A 17788-nucleotide genomic window follows, 5' to 3' on the forward strand; every position below is an offset into this window, starting at 1 on the left:
AATGACTGGAGCTCTGGAAGAGAATGATAGTTTAACTAACTTAGACAAGAAATACGCAAAAGGAAGTTCTATCTGTGTTTTAGAGGACAAAACCAGTGGAAAAACAGATTGTTAGTCTCATAATGCATAAACTAAGTAGTTACTAGCTTGAAAGATGGAAAAAGCATGATGGGATAATACCCCACCTTCAAGTGCAACATTGGTTATGGAGCTACTGGAACAAGAGACATCACTAAGTGGCTAAACATTTTAAAGATTTAAGGAAAGGTTAGATTTATATGTGGAAAATGAAAACATCCACAGTTAGATCAACTTCCATAGGAGCAGGCCAGGACCCTGCAGAAGCAATCAAAACACTAAAGTTATCCAGAAAAAAATACTCTTACAATAACCTTGCAAAACTCTACTCACTTATTAAAACATAAATTATCATTAGTTTGGGTCTCCTCTTACAAAAATAACCTTGAAAGCAGGCAGGTGAACAGATTTTGTTACAGAGCTGGTAAATTTTCATGACACACTTGCAAAGCTCTTTAAATGTTATTCATCTGTCTTCATTTTCATTCCCCACTAAATGGGAATGGAAGGTTTTAAATAGCCTTAGTTTGAAAATCTCAGTTATACACAGAGATCAAAACTGGAAGATCTGCTACTGCTTAAAGTAATTTGCCAAATGGGTTAATATTTAGATTTTACTATTATTGTGAGTTCAGTGAAGGCCCAATAGGAAGATCTCGATTACTGCTAAATATCCCAACTAGATATTTGCTGCTGAACTACTGCATAGTGGTAGTCTCACAGTGGCTATTTAAAAATGTTTATTTTTTTATATTGTTCTGACACGTCACAATGATAACACAGAAATACAGTATATGAAAATGAACTTGAAAAATGCAGATGAAGCATGATATGGAAGAAAGAAAATCAGGTGAGTTTAACAGTCAGGGACTTCAACAACTTAATTTTTATACTAGTAATTTATACTACATTGGAAAGGCTATTACCCTGGGTAGAAACCTTTATTCTGTAGTTCTGGGGACCTTAAATGAACTTGAGATAACTTGAATGAACATGAGTGACATGCTTTTTGGTGCTATTTCTTGCCATTAAACATCTACATTTTTTTATGCACAAGACAGAAAAAGAGGACATTGACCTCACTTGCTCACTTTTTATTTCACATCTCTGGGGAAGGTGGTGAGGAAGACTGGTCCATGACTACTACCATGGACCAGAGATGCTACTACCAGGAACTGAAGGCAAAGTGTTTCAAAGAAGATGTTGTGGCGCTGAAGGGATAAATTGGTGGATTAACACAATCATATATCACCACCAGAAGCAACCCCTAACCAAAATTACAACAGTTGCAGATTTGTAGCAAAGCTAGGAGAAAAAAATGGGGTTCCCCTGGAAAACCATGGGTATACTTCTGTCTCATGATGCACATATTTTTCACTGTCAGTGTTATGATCTGCACAGCGCCAAGAGTTTCTAGATCTTGCCGTATCAAGGAGAGTCTGGGCTGAGCTGTCAAAGACATCACCTTTATCCACCTCCATTTTAGAGGAATCAAGAATGATTCGCTAATGCTAAATTAACATTTAAATTTGAAAACTAACAACTGTGCTGACAACAGAAAGTAACAAGAACAGCCTGGAACCTTATGTTGTGCTGTTTTATGTCACACATATTTCAGGGCTTTTTACATTCCTGGTAGACAAGGACACAAGTTTACTATTAGTGAGCTAAAGGCTTTGACTCAGTTCATGATGGCATGAATAAGAGCTATCCCTGTTTCTGTTTTGGAGAAGGCAGAATATATCAAAGCTGTAGAGTAGAATATATTCTCAGAAGTGGACAATTACCAGATTCTTAGTAGAGGGAGAGTTAGTCAGAGCGTTGGTAGCTGCTCAACACAGGAGCAAGCAAACCTGGCTATTTTTCCAAATAGTTTTTCTTTGAGACATCAACTGGTATCACTTTCCCAGATATTATTCTCCAGTTTCTAAAAAAATAAAATTGTGGTGGCCAGCAAAGTGAACAGACACTATCACTTCCCCTCTACACCTTCTCCTCACATTAACTATATTGTTATGCAGTTAAACCAAATGCAGCATTAACTAATCCTTAAAGAAGGTAATGCAGATAATTAACATGACCATAAATACACAAAAAAGTGTACAATACATTCTGAAAGAAAAAGAATATATAAGGACATAAAGGTAGATGGAACATGAGAAACTAAAATGTAAGTTAGAACAAGCAGATTCAGGCACATCTTTGACAGCTCATTCTTTGATAAAGGAAATGCAATAAATCTTACCTACATTAACTTCAGCAAAACATTAAATATCATACTCCATCAGCAATAGTTAAGTAAGCTGTTGTTGACAAGTAACTGACTAAAAAAAGCACACAGTCAACGGGAACAACTGAAGGGAAGGAAGAATTCTAACTGTATTTCTTTGCATTTAAACAGATTTTTGAATATTCTGAATTATGACTCAGCACAAAAAAAACCAGGAGTGGGCTGATAAATTTAGGACACGCTATCAGTTTAGAGAAGGTCTGGGATACTGCACAGAAAGAAAAAGATGACTCAGACGATTGGAACAGCAGACACAGGATGAAATTTTATAGTACAAAGCCTTACGCTGGGGACTTAATGCATTTGCAGTTCATAGCAAAAGTCTCTGCAGAAAACTTGAATTTACTTGGGAGGAAGAGATCCTGCACACACTTCTTGATGCAGCTGTCAAAAAGGCAAATGTGACTGTAGGATTTATTGGTCAAGGAATTTCTACTAAATATATTAATTCCATATATTCAAATATCCTTATCCAAGACCATGTAAGCAGTTTTGACTGCCCAGATTCAAAAACGATCAACAGTCAGAACACTGAGGATGATGAAGAGCTATTGCAAAACTAACAAAAGTGGAAGGCTTCACAGAATCACAGAATATGCAGAGTTGGAAGGGACCCACAGGGATCATTAAGTCCAACTCTTTACTTATAAACAGAAGTATTTGCATTACCAATGCAGATTCTTTTGAACAAAAGAACCACCTGTCCTAATTTTGGCTCAAAGACACGTAGGTACAAACCAAACAGAAATTAATTCAGACCAAAAATAAGATCCCAATGAGAAAATCGGTGCTGGTGGAAACAGTTGTCCAAATTGGAACAGTGAGGATTAATGATTTTTACAAAGGAGCTCAATACATTCTCAAAGAAATATATATGTATGTAAACTATATATAGACATCTATTTAAAGTGAGAAGGGGAAAAATAGTTGAATAAATATATAGGAAATAGACAAATAGTGAACTGCAGAGGAAGAAGGAGGGAGAGATATTTAACATCCAGTTTCTATTCCAGAGCATTTAACTGTGTGCAAACACCCCAAAAATAAACAAAAGCCAATTACACTTTCAGACTCTGACAGGATTTTCAACATATATATGTATATGTGTATACACATTATCTGTTCATTATTTCCTAATAGCACTTCTCTGGAGTATCCATTTCTCAATGTAGAACATGAGCATTATAGAGAAATAAAAAATTAAGTCATAGTGATAACCCCAAATTCTGGATGAGCTGAGAGTTTTATCTGTCTGAACTGCAATGCTGACACACTGACAAAAAAGCCTTTTACAATCTCCTTGCATGAAAGGCTATACAAAAATTTATATGTCTCCAGTTGTTACAGCTATCCCATTACAGCAAAACCACACCAAAGATACGTGGGTATGAGTAATGATGTTCAGGAAAAAGCAAAGCATAATGCTCTTTACACATTGAGACAATGTGAATATCTTTATATCTTTAATATCAAAGATGTTATGGATACTATGTATGTTAATCTCTACTTTTAATATAGAAATGAATACATTTTAAACTAAAAAGCCATAATACAGTGCATTTTTATTTTATAATTGCATTTCAAACTAGATGATTGGTCTAGTAAAACTATAGTAACAATTGCCTCCCTGTTACTTTAAAAAAATACACTAATCTATCAGCAGAATAAGGAAGACAATATATTCAACTGAGAATGAACTGGATTGGAAAAAAAATAAATGTCTTTTAGGTCATGACCTAACCTGAGTTCTTCTATCCATCATTATTTCTTGAAAACACATACACACAAAATACCAGAGCTTTAGACAGAAAATGTAAAATTTCAAATGCAACTTGATTGCTCCAGTTATCAAGAAATAATTTTAATCAATTGTTCTACTGAAGATTTGCCAAGAAATCAAAAATTTCTATTCAGAAGTGTAATAGTGACAGCAAACTAGCTATTGTGATTTTACAAATCAGTTACTTGAAAATGCTGGTGTATTCTCTCTCTCTGTCTCAATTCTCACAGATATGTGCTCTCTCATGCACACATGATCTTGCATACACTATTATTTAAGAAGAAAGCAAAACAAAAAAATAAACCTAATGGTGGCAAAAAGCCTTTAAAATCCTTGTCAAACTGAATATTGCATTTTCACTCCTTGAGTGGTCCATTTAAAAATCCATTTTAGCTACTCTTCCAGATAAGCTTATCCATAAGAATCATACATTTCGCCATAGGTAGAAAACAAATATAATTTGTCACATGTTGTGCTATACAGACATTTCTGCACAGTTGCTGCACTACACTAGAATGTCTGAAGGGGAAGACACCCCAGGTAGTTGGCTGCAGACATATCTCAGCAACATGGCACATAGTTACAATTTGACACATATAGTCTTTATAAATCCAATGTCTATGAAGTCAAACAAATCTCCTTCTTATTTATAGTAACAGGCGAGAGCAGATCTCTGCCGTCTTGTTACACAGATGGTTGTAACATTTTTATAGTTAACTTACAACCACTGATGCCTAAGGAATAGACACACATCTGCCCCAAACTGCCAGTCCTGTAGGCTCTTCTTTTTAACTTTAGCTAGCAAAAATACAGTTGGAATACATCTAACAGTGTCAACCCCAAAAGCTACCACAACAAAAAGCCCCATACAAATTTGCATAAAATGTATGATTATTGTTAATGTTACACAGATTGAACAGCGATCACACACCTTACAGCAAAAATAACAGTAATACCAACTCTAATCACCAAAACAGAGAAAATTCATAGCCCCAAATTCCATATGCTGAACTTAGTTTGAAAAAACGTTTGGGAAAAAACTCATTAGAAGCTTCTAAATACATGTTCTATTAAAAAGATTTCAAAAGAGACTTCCACTTCAAATAAACTACTATCCAAATGCTTTTTTTTTTCCTTTAGCTGCTTGATAAAAAGTAAAGGTACGGTCAGCTCATCTTGAAAAAATGAAAGAAATTGTCTAAGATTTTCTTCTCCTGCTTGAAGATACTACTCCATATTTGCTGTATTTCCACATATCACCAGGGTCTTTAACAGGAAACATACACAGGAAAGAGCTAAGCTATATTTAATTAAATGCTTCCCATTTTAGACACTGGCTGTCCACAGAAAAAATTCTCTAAATAGCTGACTCACAATCAAATGCCTGCTTTGTGAGAAGAATAGATGCAGACAAGTTAATTGAACATAGTAACTACAGGAGTTCAGTGGGAACTTAAATAGCTTGATGAAATCCTGACCCATGGCAGCTTGGGCAAATAATACTTATTTATAAATACATTCCAGCAGTAATAAGATCTAGGCAGATTCTTGTCTTTTTCTTCTTCTTACTCCCCAAACTGGGAGAGAAAAGAGCTCATGAGAAAGTGGATCTGCATTTACAGAACTGGTCTAACTACAGAAGTGTAAACACATGCTCATTTGAAACCAGATTAAGGAGAGAATGAACCTACTTTACGTGTACAGTTACACAATTCCTTTGGTTTTGAATTTTCCCTCATTTGGAATCTATTCACTTTACGTGGAGTGGAGCACCAAAAAAACCCAAAAAAACCACCTTTTATTTTTACTTCATCTTCTTTTTACTCTTGGCTAGTTTCTATCTTTACAGTTGCCTTATAAAAAATTCTGTACTTTCTGCAACCTGCTAATTTCTACTATGAACTCAAGTCTACAGAATGGGAATTTGAAGAATTTAATAACATAATTTGCTGTGACGTTGAAAATTTCTACAAACAGACTCTTTGCTACATAATAGACAAGAATTTATTTCACCAAGATTCAGATCCATAGTCACACATGATGACCACTTTCAGTGACTCATAGGTGACTCTATGACACGTTAATGAATACTTTTGAGATGATCTACTTAGTTAAACAAATCATTGCCTAAAATGATAAAGTGGATAGCTGCAAAATCCATATCAAAACAATAAAAAAACTAATGTAAAAGCCCCATACATGTATCTAAACAAAGATCCAGAGTGTTGCTAGGTTAAAAACATTAAATGGACATCTTTTTATGAGCTCCACTGCACTCTTATAACATGTCACCCTAGTCCTGCAACCTATACATCTTTCAATTCAAGTTTGCCTCAGTAGCATGTGACAGCTGTATCATTTAAGATGGACATCTACTTCTTTTAATGCCATATTTCACTAAGGAAAAACACACTGAAAGGCCTGGAAATTTCCATTACATTGAAAAGGCTGATTCAATATCCTCTTTAATGACTGCAATCTCTTTCTTTAAAACTTGCTTACATAATTTTGGACTGTATTCATTTGCAGCATGTATTTATACTGAAAGATAGGAAAGGCAGTAAAAGAGTTATCTTCTTGTTCACTTTCAGGAATGCAACTATTATGACTGCCAAAACAGTGTTTTTCTCAAAAAGAAATTCTGACTGATCAATTAGATCTTGCTTCTTCCACAAAATAGTTATATCAGGGCCTATCATATTCTCCTTGGAGAACACAAGTATTGACAAAGATTTTTTCTTAAACAAATACAACAATTCCTCATTATTCAAATGTAAATGTTAGGTCCCAAGTTTAGCCAAAATCATTTTGATACAAGAAACTTTCTAAAGAGAGCCAGAAAAACAGCAGCTAGAAAATTAGGCAGGAATGCACTTTGTGGGACTGTGTTGCAAAAAGATCAGTTATTTGTAGCAACATACAAAGGGGAAATGTGTTAACGTGTTAATAGTATTTTGCTGTGATTATTAGTATCTAAGGGATGGATGAAAATCTGAGGCAAAATACATTATAATTATTATTATTTGTTGTTCTGCTTTTACTGAGTAGCATAGTCAGATCTCTATTTTCAAAATTGGATGTTTTGATTTGGTGGAAGTCTCTCAACATAAATATAAGGAACTGGGAGATTTATTTGTTGTAGTAGTTATACTTTCTCCTTTATTACCTGGATTTTAAATTAATACAGTGCAAGATCACAATTAAAAATACGTTAAAAGAGCCCCCTCTTAAAATGCTGGCAAAGTATACTGTTCATGTTTCAAATAATTGATAATTTCTTCCATATTTACATATTTTAAAATATTAAATAAGACAAATGCTATTACTGTCCTGTTTTTTCTCCTTGTCAGCAAAACAGCAGCAGAAGGTAAGGCATTGCCTGCAGCATGGCCACTCTGCTTTCAAACCACTTTTCTTTTCTGGATTAATGCTTTAAGTCTTTTCTAGTGTATAAATCATTGCTGCTGCAGCAAAGAATAAGCAACATTTTCCAGTAGATCAATTTTATTTGGTTCTGACAGAGGAAAGATTTTCTCAAAAACTTACAAAGCAGTCTTAAATTCAACTGGATACTAATAATTCTACAGAAGAACAGCTAGGAGGAAAAAGAGGGGGGGAATTTTTTTTTTTTCTTCTGGAAGTAACCTTCAGTCCTCATTTCTCCATATGGTAAGAATCCACCACGAGTAAAGAAACCGAAAGGAAGGTGAGATAAAAGGAAAGATTAAATGGTCACACAGATTAGGGACACAGTTGCAGCATTTTGAATTACTTTGTTCTTCGAGATATAAATGAGGATGACAGTCCAGGGTTACAGAAGAACAGGATGAGGAACAAACAGAAATCTGAAAAGGAAGAGGAAAGAAGGGGGTCTGGGCAACTGAAATGGACACATGAAGTGCTTGGAAGGAAGAAGCTTACATAGACAGAGAATAAAGGGATAGCAGCAAAAAAAGAAAAAAAATTAAAAATCAATACTTTAAAAAAAATGAGCATAAAGGACTGCCTGCTTCAATGCATGCAAGCTCTGTTCCTGTCAGTAGGTCAGTGATCAAAAAAGGAAACAATCTTTCACAGTAAGGACTGTCTAGTCTAAATGAAGTTAAACTGCATTTTGCCTTTCAGTACTGACAAGAGTTAGCCTGGCTGATTGGATTCGCAGAGTTGCTGCTCAGCCTCCTCCTTACTTCATCCTCTACCTCCACAAGCATGCTTAAGCTCTTTCAGTGCCTGTTATACTAAATGTAGAGTGGAAAACAGAACAACAGAGCATAGATGAAGTTTCTGGAACAAAAAGGAAAAGAATCCACAGTGATCTCTGAGGACATCTAATCCATATCACAGCACAAGGTATTATCAGTCTGGACACTCTGGACAGAAGAGTCAATTGATACTGGTGGAAATATTTCATACTAGTCTTGCTGCAGCTGCTTCCAGCTCTTCCTGAGGAAGTCACTGCTTGTCTGAAAGGCTAGTGGTGCCTGGAAGCTGTTAGCATTTCTCTAGTTACTGAGATCTTCACTAAGATTTGTCTGTTTATGCAAGTTCAATGATGGTAAACCTCAAAAATACAACTATTACATGGCATAATTGAATCCACATCTGTACTCTACATTTGTATCACTGAATAACCTCCTCTGTCTTTCCTCCCCACCTCCCCCCTATTCCCTCCCTTTTTTTTTTTTTTTTTTTTGATATGGTAAGACTATTCATCCAAGTTAGAGCAGAGAACAGCCGAAGCAGCCCACACACATATGTACTAGGCTTAAATTCTTTGGAAGACTATGTTGTTCAAGCTTTCCTTTTATTTATCTAAAATGGCACAAGCAAAAGATGTTATAAAAAAACTTGACAGAATGCTTGGGGAGGGAGAAGGAATGGTCATTTTCATAAGGAAAATGCCTTTCACACAACCTAGTGTCATTTTTATGTTTACACAACACAACCATTACAGTTGAGCATATCACATACCGACAGATTAACAGGACCTCCTACCTTGACTTCATCCTCTCATGCATTCTCCCATGCTGGATACATTGTTGGTCCAATTCATCATTCCGTTTCTGCATCTTCTCCAATCTGCCATGAAGATACTCTTTTTCCTGACTAAGCTGGTTGACTTCAGATCTACAGAAGTAAAACAAAGCGATGATGGATGTTGTCAGATTTCATCCTGCAGCGTGCCATCAATATGTGGCTTCAGCATTTATAAAATTTCATACATGTATATGTAATGCATAAACAAGCTATTACTAGAATGTACAGAAACAAAACTCTGTTTCAGAAAATCTTGAGACAAAAGAACATGATGCTGAAGGGTATCTGGTAAATATGCCAATGGCAATCACTCAGTCATAGGTTGGCTAAGCTAATTTCAGCCTCATTTAAACAGGCATGTCACTTGGCATTATGCATGATGTTAAATAAGATCAATAAATGTAAATTCATACTTGTTAAGCAAGAATTTGGCTAGCACTTTGAAAACACATTTCAACTTCTTTATTAGCAAAAGCTAACATTTAGTTTAAAAAAACATCTACTAAAAACTTCAACCTTTACTCCACTGCACAGGTCAAACTCTAAATACTGGTACTGTTTCAGTAACTTTATTTAACCTCATATGCTATGAACACATTACACATATTTTAAGAAAAAACAACAAAAAAACCAACAAAAACAAAACCCCACAAACCCTTCCAGCCTCTGCCCCCCCCTAAGAAAAAGAAATCAAAAAAAAAACCCAAAAACCAAAGCCACGTTAAGAGGAAAATTAATAAAACCTTAGGAAACGAGGGACAAATCATACAGGCACACACTAACCTACATAAAACTCAGCACAGTCTTTAAGAATATTAGTCACTTCTAAGCAATTCTTATTCTTCACGGGTGAGCAAAGACACCAGGTCCATGAATGACCTGGGACTGCTACTTGCTACATCTCTAACCATCAGCCCATGGAGAAACAGGCACGAGCTGTTTCTTAATATCAGGAAAAGAGCTCAGATTAAATTGTGATAAAATATACATGATGCACTTGTACAATTTTAACTCTTTGGAAAAGGTTAATGAGAACATGTCAGAATCTGCAATACCATCAAAAAGTACGAATCAAAAGCAAACAAATTTGATTTATGGCATCTGCCACTCCAGATCTCGAGATTAAAAAGCTTCAGATATATCTTTAAATCATAAACTTAAATATGCTGTAATTACAGCAGAAAGATACTTTACCTTCTTGGCTGTTATAGAATGCAACAACAACTGACATTCTGAAAAATACAACAAAGTGCAGGGGGGAAGGAATACTCCTCCCTCAAAATCATGTTGTTACATTGACAAGTCAAATCTAGAAATGACAACATAATCTTTTCATGTTTAAATAGAGAACAATGCATGGTATCATCTGTGAATCCAAAAGAACTTAGCAAGGGAAACTTTGGACAAAGACTGTATGTAATTAAATTTAGATAGGGAGTTACAGCTCTGTTAAGGAACATCACAGATGAATACATCAGAATTGTGCTGATATATTTGTACATCAAACTTCAGTGCCCAGGAGTTTCCTGGATAGGTACACGTAACAGTGGGCAGGATGTTATAGAAAGGTAGCAGAAATTGAATTTGTACACTGGTCATTTAACAGAAATACTAGTAACTTAAATGTCAGCATTAACAAAGCATTGCCAACTGGACCAACTGTTATCACACAATGTGAATGCAGTCTGTACTTGATACTGATACTGTAAGACAGACAATCAGTGGATAAAAGCAAAGGTCCACTGCAGAGCAGCTCAACAGAGACCTGATGTGACAAAACCCAACCAAGTGGTAACAGGGACTAAGTTCAATACTGCATTCCTTTTTTTATCAGCAAAATTCAGCAACTGAATTTGCCATGTAGGAATACTGTAAATCACCATGGTTTTAGGGTTTCCCAACTGGGGGATCCTGCTTCTTTTTCTCCATTTATATGTGATTGTCTCATTCATGGAAACAGCAGAAGCAGCATTCAAGGTGACAGAAGTCCCTATAGTTTTCAAGGACTTATTCATCCCCATCATATTTGAGGGTGCCTGAAGTCTTTCTGGAAAGATCAAGGAATTCAAATCAACCAAAACTAAAATGCTACTGAATATTACAATTAATGAAACAAAAGTAACATGAGTAGCATAATCTGTAAAATACAGCCATAAATGCCTCATGCTTTGAACCACGATATTAGTGTTGTCTACTCCTAAAACATCTCTTGTAATTACAGTTGAACTCAGGGGGAAAAAGAAAAAAGCAGCCTATTAAGACATTATTTACACAATGCCTTTTCCATGTAAATATCTAAGAGTCTCACCACCAAGATTCAAATATTTAATGACACTGACGTTTTGAAGGACAGTACATATGAAGGGCAGAATGCCTATTAAGGTCAATGTTAAAAGGTTCACATGTGTCAGCATCAGAGAACACCAGTCCCAGCGCAATACTGCACACTAAGAGTCTTCATCATCACTTGTCAAAGTTTCCCTCTACATCTTTAAATATACTTTTCATCCACCTCAGTTTCCAAAGACAGAACAGCTAATTCTGTTTGATATTTAAATAACTTGACAAATTGTTGGGGTAAAAAAAACACCACAACCCCCCCCCCCTCCAAAACCAACCACACTGTAATAAGCCTGATGACTGTACTGAATGGGATAGCACATTTATATAGGAGGCAGGGGTAGGACCAGTTCTACGTAAATGCTTTCGAATTACTCTGCTCCCAGGGTATCACAGCAGGGGTGCAAGAGAGAGAGAGGAACAAGAATCAAAGTACACAGTGCTGAGCTTCAGAGATAGCCCACTCATAATGCCAGGGACAGAGACAAGTTAGAAATATCTATGTGCTAAACACTATGTCAGATGGATTCAGCACAACTAAAGGACACAGCATGGATGTGCTGATGGTGCTCCACAAGACCTACTCTGAGTTTAACAGTCTGAGCAGTAAGATGTGGTGGAGTTAGTAGAAACTGCAGCATGCAGACATTTGGAGTGCCGCCATCTAGGCTGAACTCTGCATGAAGGTGCACTTCTGCAGACTCAGGCTGGCCCTACAAGTCATGCAGTCATGTATCTTGTGTGTGCCTCAGAGATCTGATAGACTTAGAAGACCTGTATGAAATCAATATTATTTTGACTGCACTGAGCAAAGCTACATCACCACATGAAAATGAAATATAAAATGCATGTTTGTAATTAAATGCATAATAGATTTTGCCAAATCTCATTTATTTGTCAGTATATTAAAAATAATTGATATGGGGCAGGAGCATATTCTATTCTTCTGGATCCATTCAACTACCTCAACTACCTATTTAAAAAGCAATTTAAGGTTTTATTTACCATCCCCACTGGAGGAGTCTTGGAAGAAAAACCAAACAAGTTTCTCCAAAACACTCAAATACAAGAGGCAAAAAAATGCACAACCGTTAAATAGTCACAATTCAAAGTCAGTTGGATGTGCTAGTTTTTGAACACTAAAGTGGCAATCCTGCCTTTACTCCTTTGAGCTACCTTTTGCATTGCAGTGCTTTTTAAACACTGCCTTTTCCTGCTCTTAAAACCAATTCTTTACTTGTATGGAAATTAAATACGTGCTCTAAAATATTTTCTGCTGATGAAGTATTGTTGCATATAATTTTAACGATTGAACCTTCAGACAGACTGTTTCCAATCTTCATACAGCTACCTTCAACAAACATTTCACTCCTGGTATTGAGTGCAATGACTGCAGTCAACCAAACACGCAGAAAAATAGTTCAGCCGGGTATGTGTTCTTTACTTCAATTAAACTCACACAGTTGGATGCCTACTGTTGCCAAACCGGTAATATAATTTATACATTATAGTCCAAACAGTAAAACTACACTAAAAGTCATTTAACAATATTTATAACACCATAAAATACAGTGTTAAAATATATGAACTGCAATATGTACCAAAATTATAAAATTTGTTTCTCATCATCAGTGATTAAAACCAGGATCATTGCTCTAGCTTCAATACTCATAACCCTGGTGACAGATTAGAATTCAAATCTTAATGATCAATTTACAATTAACAAGATAGAAGTGAAACAAATTAAACCAACCATTATATATAACGAGACCCAATGGACTCCCATTGTTCCCCTTAATTACAAAACGCAAATCACAAATACACAGTGGGTAGTGTTGAGCATTAATCTACAACCTAGAAACTCAGACAGTGACAATCAGAGGGGAAAAAAAAGAATAAAACAAGAGAAGAAATCAACAAAGGACTATATTTTTAAACATGCCTATGTACACGAAAATCTTAACAGACTATCTTCTTTCTGCACAGCTTGAGGGGTTTATAATTCGTCTGACATTGTCTTTCTGAAACATTTCTGTATAGGGACTAGCTCACAAGAATGGTTCCAGCTTACACATAAACACATAAACTTCAGTTTAGATTTCTCAGAAAATTCACATTAAATATAAAAATATATGTGCCGTTCAGATGCATCCCACCGAACTTGTGCAAATATGTAGTTGTCACAGATAGTTTTGAAATGTCTCTTATTACAAATGGGCACTTCCCATCAAAAGCAAAAATATTCAAATAAAACTTATTATTACATCTGTTATTAAAAGAGTTTGAGTGTTTTACCAATTAAATAATGGTACTGGGAGTATACCAGTTATTTCTTAAATCCACGGAAACTAAGGCACAAAGATTCTACAAGTATAGCAAGAAAATACACATCGAGGTCCAAAATTCAGTTTATGGTAAGGTCAAAAATATGTAAAAAACCATAAATGGAAAATATATTTTCCATGCAAATTGGGCACACTGCTGCTTCGTGATCTGCTTTTATTAATAGACTTAAGAAATAAGTTATAAAATCTTCCCCAAATTACTGTTTTTTTTTCAGAAGACAAACCTACAGCATTCTGTCCCAGAATTGTAGTTTTACACTATATCCAGTGACAATGAGAACAAAGATTGCCTTTTGGAGAGGTGCTACTGAAAGATACATGCTGATCACGCACTTAAAACTTGGCCAAAGTAATTTTCTGCACCTGATCATATCACTCTCTGCAGTCATCTGTATTAGACTCATTTCCCACCATCTCCAGTTCTACCTTTCTCTTTTCATTTTTACATTCTTTCTTCGTCCCTACCCATTTCTCCATTCTTGTTACTGACTGCAGCAGCTCCAGCTCCAATGAAGGCAAGTTCAAGCTATTTTAGGGCCACTTCTCAGAACGACTTTCATGTATTCTTCCTTACAGTTTCCTGTGTAAAATATACCACTTTCTGGAGATGCAAGAGGGCTCCTTTTCCCTTTTTCAGGTTCCTGACATAGTCAGCTAATGCTGCTAGGTGGAGAAACACTTGGCAATCTCTAGTATTTATTTTCAGAGAATAATGTGTTTTCACAGTATGTTTTCTGTCTTTCCTTCATCCTTTACAGTTACTAGTCTGTGACTGTGAGCTCTAGCAACAAAGTCTGTGTGCATTTTTATTGCTGGAATAATAATATGATTTGAATCTATTTAGATTTTGCATTACTTTAGCAGAAGAGCTCTGCTTTTTCAGAAGAAAAATTCTGTTTTCTTCTCTCTCAAGTACCCATCACAACATTTGCAAGGGAAGACTGCCTACAGTTCAGCAAGTTTCTCATTTCTTCCCCAAACACTCTGGATGGGATTCATCTCCCAGCTTCAGCCACTTAAAGGGCCACTGCTTAAAGGGCATATATTACATTGATATGATGTGTAATACCTGGAACAAAATGAATAATAATAAATATTAAAATACAAATAAAAAAAAATAATGTCCTAGTAATAAAAGGGGCAATTTAAGAAAAATATACTAACCTGTATTTTTCTGACATTTGTTCCAACTTCCTTGCCAACATACAACATTCTTCCTTCAATTTTGCTATGAATGTATTCTGGGAAGTCAGCAATGAATCCAGTTCTTCTACTAGAAATCATAAAATTATGAAACTATGAAGTTCCTTTCTAATTATATAAATTTATAGATAATTTAGAAACAATTTTATATATTCGTAATTTCTTTCTTCTAGATCCTTCTAGTTTTGAAATGTTTTTTAAACTTCAGCTACTTGGGTATGGAATCAAGACAGCATCATTTACCAAATTAAAGCTCTATGTCATAATTAGCTAAAGTGTTAAAGCAATGTTGCCACTGAATCTGGTCTTGTAAGAGAAGAGTCACCATGAAGACTAGATATCTAATCTGGTAATTTTGCCTTTTAGCTAGAAGCTAATTGACATTTCCAGGAGGAATAAAATTGGCAAGCAATGCTTTAGCAGACTTTTGCTTGCTCTACTGGTACAGAGGATACACTGACAACCCAAACTCATTTGAGTCTACAACTGTAGACTTATTCAGTATCTCCTTAAAAAAGCAGTTCTTTTATTTATCAGGTCTTGAGCTTATTATAATTAACGTAATTTCTTTTTCTTAAATGATAAGATATAGACTTATTCTCCAGTGACAGCTGGAGTGAAACAATTTTATAAATTAATTTTTAGTTACTGTGAGTTTGGGCTGCACCAAAACTCATGATCTAGCATTCAGGCATCTTTATTCTTTCAAAAGGAAGATACTACAAAATGATGTTTCTTCAGTTTTGCTTTTAAAATTGGAGAAAGCGAGACTATTCTTAACCAATGTGTGGAGGGTCATAATAACCAAAGGATTCTTTATACACATAATAAATGACTATAATTTTCAACTCCTTCTAATCCTACTAGAGATATAAAAAACCAAAACCAGATATAATGTTGTTTCATTTTTGTATACTGGGACAATTCATGCACCAGGAGGGTAAATTACATCTCTCTTGTGCAAAATTACACATGGTCATATGCAGATGTGCTGGCTAAAGGAGGGAAAGATGATTCTGAGAGCTCCTTTTCTTTTCTTACAGTGTAGACAGCAGCCATAATGAAGCTGTTTGCATTCCCTGAACACATGGAAAAGTCCTCTAGTACTGTGATAATGCTGAAAAAAAGGCATAAAATCAGACAGCAGATATAAACATGCCTGCTCTTCAGGTATCATCCAATGCTGCTTAGGATTAATGTTACATGGTTTTCCTAAAGGCATTGCAGGACTGATGCGTACAAATGATACTCTATTAAACACATGAATATATCATGTTCCATAAGAGCTGAAGCTCCTCCTTCTTTCTGTGCTCAGGGGTTAGAGATTTCCTCTCTAAAAAAATCCCTTTTTAAAAAATTTTTGTTTTGTTTTATTTATAATATTTACTTTTATTAATGTTGTTGGCATAGTACTTTGCAATAACAAAAGGGGTTTTTTTGTTTGTTTGGAAAACCCCTTTTTATTTCCAGATTAAAGTTAGAAGTTATTGATCGGCTAAGTCAATGCAATGAAGTCTCCTATTATGAGAACCTGAAGTATGCAAGGGATTAAACATCTTTCTTCTAGATTGAGGATGTGGGGGGGGCACATGGTAATGCTAAAAATGTTTGAGGCTGCAAAGATTAAATAAAGGAACATATCAATTTGGAGCCAGTGAATTACATCCAGCTGCGACAGTGAATTAAGAACCGATTAATGGCTAAAGCTTTTCTCCAGTTTGGATGCCGAAGCAAACTCATTAAGCTTTTAGAGTAGCTATAATGTGTGTACTGTGGGAACTGTTCAATGCTATTCAGGAGACTTTAACTGTAAGCTCAGAGCATTTCCCGCAGAGCTTCTGATGCTATTTTCTTTATATAACATGTGTGCCTGAAAATCCAGCCAAAAACAAGCCCTTTGTTTTTCTACTTTGTTGTGGTCTCTCTCAGCTTTACGTTTCTTGAACACAGGTAAATAAACTCATAATCCAGATGGTGCAACAGATGTGAGAGCAGCACTCTGAAATCAACAGACAGTGGGCAATACTTTCCATTTTCTCTTTTAAACGCTAACTAATATGTAATTCGGAATCTCCGGTGTAGTTAGCATCTGCTCCCTTCGGCCAGCCAAAGGTTACAGGTGTTCCTGATGTCATTTCACAGTAAGGCGTGGGCCTGGCTTGTGAGTGAGTGCCCAGGCTCTAATCTTTCCCTACCACCTACCAGTTTTCTCATGCTGGGCCTCCATTTGCTGCATCTTCTGTGTCAGCTCCTGCTCTCTTTGCTGGGCCTGAAGGGCTCGGGCCTTTGCTTCGTTGCTAATGCTGTGCTGAATGCTCTCTTTCTCCAATCTATAAAAAAAACCAAATAGGAAATAAATAAAAATAAAAATCATATACTGAAGATGATAAATTAAAAAGGTAAAGCAGAACATTCAAATAATAATAACAAAAAATCTGGCCAAGCTTTTCACATCAAACATTCTCCTCCCACTTCAGGTGATACAAACTGACCTTTCTCTTACAATGTCAAACATTCTCCAGTGACTACCAGAAAACGGATAAAAAATACGATCTATTTCCTGAGAGAAAATTGGCCTTGCAGACAAAAATAGGATTTTATTTTTAAAAATTTTAAATGTGACCTCTTTTTCATATGGAAGCTTACCAACATTCACTTTGCATGGAACATATTATTTGTATTTTTCTTTTAAATGCTATTTGTTTAATTCTGTAA

At 35.6% G+C, this 17788-nt stretch overlaps 1 protein-coding gene across 1 annotated transcript in view; it reads right to left on the bottom strand.

Annotated features, from left to right (window-relative positions):
* LOC103757322 (serologically defined colon cancer antigen 8) overlaps nucleotides 1-17788 on the bottom strand; it is an 87962-nt gene that overhangs the window by 28766 nt on the left and 41408 nt on the right. Inside the window, exons 7-9 of the mRNA XM_025896384.2 lie at nucleotides 17276-17403; nucleotides 15035-15143; nucleotides 9144-9275 (exon numbers count right to left, since the gene is read on the bottom strand). Of these exons, the coding sequence (XP_025752169.1) occupies nucleotides 9144-9275; nucleotides 15035-15143; nucleotides 17276-17403 (369 nt within the window). The remainder of the gene's footprint in view (nucleotides 1-9143; nucleotides 9276-15034; nucleotides 15144-17275; nucleotides 17404-17788) is intronic.

This window comes from Manacus vitellinus, unplaced genomic scaffold (assembly GCF_001715985.3).
Source record: "Manacus vitellinus isolate BGI_N305 unplaced genomic scaffold, ASM171598v3 scaffold_8_pilon, whole genome shotgun sequence".
In the NCBI taxonomy this organism is placed as follows: Eukaryota; Metazoa; Chordata; class Aves; order Passeriformes; family Pipridae; genus Manacus; species Manacus vitellinus.